The 4,736-nt window shown below is 40.4% G+C and overlaps 1 protein-coding gene across 1 annotated transcript in view; it reads left to right on the forward strand.

Annotated features, from left to right (window-relative positions):
• Positions 1 to 4,736, forward strand: part of LOC121713474 (calmodulin-binding transcription activator 1) — a 191,738-nt gene that overhangs the window by 19,270 nt on the left and 167,732 nt on the right. Inside the window, exon 3 of the mRNA XM_042098088.1 lies at positions 2,531 to 2,634. Within this exon, the coding sequence (XP_041954022.1) occupies positions 2,531 to 2,634 (104 nt within the window). The remainder of the gene's footprint in view (positions 1 to 2,530; positions 2,635 to 4,736) is intronic.

The following is a 4,736-nucleotide window of genomic DNA, read 5'->3' on the forward strand; positions in this document are numbered from 1 at the left end:
AAACTCTGCCAGCATAGAACTCCATCAGAAGAACAAAATAGAAAAAATAAACACAGTGTTAGCCATTCATAGTCGGAAAATTGGCATGCTTTCACAATGCACAATGAGCTGGAGTGGACATACTCCCACAGACTATGGTTGTACACCGCAGGAGTGATGGTATTCCCAGACCTCGCTCGCTGTTTTCGTGGTCATCCTGGGCAAAAAGAGAAGAGAAAACATTGAGAAACCCTGCCGAAAACATTGAATACACAAACAAATTGGCAACCTCGCATTGAACCTGTTTATTTTACCTTGTACCCTAATACAATTATAATTTGTTTGTGCATATTTGGTTTGAGATTTATTCCACAATCCTAATTATCAACATTCACAGATTTGTATAGTATTTATTTATTTGATTTCTACTGAGCTGCTGTAGCAAACATATGACAGGCTGTTGTCATGTCATCATGACTGGCAGAAGCTCCCCTCTCTCTCTCGCCAAGCCCATATTTAGTGATAAGCTGTTTGGATTTAAACTAACAAACAAACAAACAGAATACAAGCCTCATTTTCTATGTAAATTGCAAAGCTGTTTTGTGTTTATGTTACCTAGAAACTTTGTTTTTGCAGCTTTGAAAAACAAATTCCATTAATTCTCTGTAATATTTCTCAGACAGACCTAATTATTTCCCCACTAAATATTATGAGTAGACATTATTGTGCTTTCCAAACAAAAGTTAATTTGTGGCATTTTGTTTTTTGTCCTCATTTCTGGGGTTTTAAAAACGTGATGATGTATCCGGTGAACAGCCATTAAACTTATAGACTGTCTGTACCCTATGCGTATGCATGTGTGTATGGTGTGTCTGCGGCCATGTCTGTGTTTGTTTGTCTGTGTGTGTGTGTGTGTGTGTATGTGTGTGTGTGTGAGTGTGTGTGTGTGTGAGTGTTGTGTGTGTATTTATTAGCTGGATTTCCTCATAGCATCTATCCTCTTGAGGAATGCAAGTGTGTTTTTTATTTTGGAATTAGATTTGCACATTATGTGAGTGGGTGGTGGCGCGAGACTGAACGACTGTGCGCTAGACGCTAGTAGCACATTGATTATAATTGGACGCAATTCACAGTTGCAGACAATATCATAGTCATTTAGAAATTGTTCTCCAGAACAATGAGGGTAAATGGCAGTGATTTGACAGGGCTGCCAAGCTCTTAGCTGCATAAGAAAGAGACAGACAGGGCAAGAATGGAAAAGAGTCTGGCATATGGCCCCGTGGTAATTGCCCTTGGAAAGCAATTGTATCTCCCCCTCTCCTCTATGCTTCAATAGCATGCATAGCTGCAGTCGCTCTACCATTTTGTATTTTTGGAGAAGGACCTGATACCCTCAGAGGTGTTATTGGCTTGGTAAAAATGTCCGTCTGCTGCCTTCCATCCTGCACACATTCATTAACTTATTCCCACTGTCAATGACAATTGGATTTTTTTTTTACCTCATCCATAAAGTACATATTTTATACAGCGAACGCTTTAGATTATTAAACATATTTAATAATGGACGTTTTAAATTGTGAGATATACTGTTACTTACTATGCCCATGTCAGGGTTGAAATGCATTCAGCTCAGCAGCAGGCTTAAGCTTCCTTCACCCTCCTGATCTCTGCTGTGATAGCGCTCCTCCATGAACCCTTTCAAGCATATCTCTGATGTTGTGTTGTGACTTGTTTACTTGCCTGAGGCTGCGATGGTGCTTCAAGGATTCACAGCTCTGCACTTTTTGTCTGATTAACAAACAAAAAATGAAATATTGTTGTAGGTTGAGCAGGTGTGAGCTGATTGGCTATGGACGGCCCTATTGTTAGACTCCACTGTATATTTATCGGGCAGCTTGGGACAGTAAATGTATTCTCTATGACCATTCCTGTATCTTCTCAAACATGGATGTGTTTAATATTTTAGATGAAGCAGCAAGTAGGGAGTATTCTATGTGTGTGTGTGTGTGTGTGTGTGTGTGTGTGTGTGTGTGTGTGTGTGTGTGTGTGTGTGTGTGTGTGTGTGTATCTGTGTGTCTGTGTGTCTGTGTGGCTGTGTGTGTGTGTGTGTGTGTGTGTGTGTGTGTGTGTGTGTGTGTGTGTGTGTGATGGGGAGAGCATGAGCATGTACATACTTCACAAACACAAACAGTTGAACGCAACTTAACACAACTCAACGCATGTGCCTGAAACTCTGCACATGTATTTTACTTACCTTTTTGTCCCGCAGAAGGTTGACTGTTTCTCTGTGCATGCAGACTCTCTCATGTTCTTCCACACATTCACACACACACACACACACACACACACTACACACACACACACAGACACACACACCCACACACACAGACGCACATGCACACACGCACACGCACACGTACACGCACACACACACGCACACACACACACACACACACACACACACAAACACACACACACACACACTACACACATACATTCAAAGGAAAAAAAAATCTCACTGTCTTTTTCTCTCCACTGTCTTTTCTTATAGATGAACATGGACATTTGAAAATATACCTGCCCAAAAAGCTGCTTGAATGTCTACCAAAATGCTCCTCGTTGCCAAAGGAGAGACACAGGTGGAACACCAATGAGGTAAGGTCACCTCTTGCTGCTGTACTCAGGACCATCTGCCATGGGCTATTTTTTCTCTCCCTCTCTCTCTCTCCCTCTCTCTCTCTTTTTCTTTTGTAAAACCATGTGCTGTAGTTACCGACCAGTTAAAGCCCACAAGTCCATACTTTATTTCCTCAACATAATTAAACGGACTGATATCATAAATAGAACTAAAATAAGGAATGTTGATGAGGACTGCAATGAGGACTGCTGATCAGTGAGCCTTATCTTACACAGATTTCAAATTCCATTTGAGAAACTTTTTTTTCCAGGTGTTACCTCGTTATCTGTGTTTTGAGGTCCTTTATGATGCAACCCCTCCCCCCACACACACACACCACACACACACACACACACACACACACACACACACACACAAATGCACAAATTGAGAATTCATAAAGTGCTGTGTTTGAAGTGTTGTTGTACTGTGGTTGTGTTTTCTTAGCTCCGAGCTGTCTCTTTAGTTTGCTAATGACACTGCATCTCAGTCATACCTATGCAGAACACAGTCGCTGACACATTTGATATTTTAATTAATAATCAATAGTGCGTTCAAGGCTTTGTTGCATTAGCATTGCTAAGGTGAAACAACCTGACACGCAGTTTGAATTTTGAGTTTTACAACAAGGCGTTGAAACACAATCCACTCAGAACACTTAGCCGTCTTGTATGTCAGACTACGCTGGTCAGTGCAATAAAGATTATGCAGACAAAAAGCACACGTTTTACCTCTGAGACAAGCAGTTATTTTTCTAATCAACCCTCTGATGTGTTCTCTTTGTCCCCCTGTGAGTCTTCTCTCACTGTGTAATATTAGGACTTGCATAATACCAATGGAAATTTTGGCCAGGGGGAATCAGCATAATATATTCATCTTTGAAAAGAAAATTTAAAAGAAAATGAAAGAATATGCTTTGAAATTGATAGAGCTGGAATCCAATTAAGCCAGGGGTTTCATAATTTAAAGGTTCGAACCATAATTTAGAGAATAACTTTTTTTCAGGATCATTATTTCTTACTCATGAGATGATATTGGTGATTTTGTGAATCCCATTTTTGTGTTTGATAAATTGAATCTCGTTCCATACTTTATCTATCTGCTACTTGTGTGTTGTGGGCTGTCAGTACAAGTTAACAGAACCACATTTCCTCCGGTCCGTGTTACCCACAAATAAACCACATAATATGCGCCAAGAGGTATTTTAAATATGTTGCATCACAGCCTGAAGGCATTTCATATACAATGAATCAAACAAATAAGAAAAGATAAATCTTTTCGTGTTCTGTATTTGAAAATGAATAACACAAACATAAACTGTCTGATTTGTATGCCTGTGTGGGGGAGAAAATCGCACAGAGGCAGTTTGGTGTCCTTGACCTATAGGCCAGCCGTTTTAAATGAGTTTGTTTCTTTGCGGTCTGTCTACTTTATCTTTTAATGGAAATGAGACAGTGTCTTGCTTGATTTTCACATTTTATTTGTCGCTCATGTTCAATCTGTTTTGGTGTAGTGGCTCTCACGGCACGGGGCTGTCGGGAGATTGAAACTAAACATTACTTAACTGCTCCAAGCTGCAGGGATTTTTAAATGATTGCCACTGCAACGTTTCTCCAAGGAAATGCACAAAACTCGGTGAAAAGGCACTGCATTTTTAATGCAATTGAATTGATCCCAAAGAAGCCCACACAATTTTTTTTTACTTAACTGACTGACGGAGGTAGCACGAGGGGAGAGGAAACAAAAAGAGCAGGCCTCTCCGTCTGGCTCTCTCTCCCTCCGCCACACTTTCTCTCTGTTACTCTCTCTCTTTATTTCTCTCTCTCACAGGCACTTTGTCTTTGCTAACTCTCTCTCATAAACACACACACTCTATCTCTCTTGCTTTCTCTCTCTCTCTCTCTCTCTTTATTTCTCTCTCTCACAGGCACTTTGTCTTTGCTAACTCTCTCTCTCATAAACACACACACTCTATCTCTCTTGCTTTCTCTCTCTCTCTCTCTCTCTCTCTCTCTTTCTACCTCTCTCTCTTCTACTTTGTTTATTTAAAAAGTTTCTGCAAATGGTGTCCCTCCTCTCT

Source organism: Alosa sapidissima, chromosome 7, assembly GCF_018492685.1.
Source record: "Alosa sapidissima isolate fAloSap1 chromosome 7, fAloSap1.pri, whole genome shotgun sequence".
In the NCBI taxonomy this organism is placed as follows: Eukaryota; Metazoa; Chordata; class Actinopteri; order Clupeiformes; family Clupeidae; genus Alosa; species Alosa sapidissima.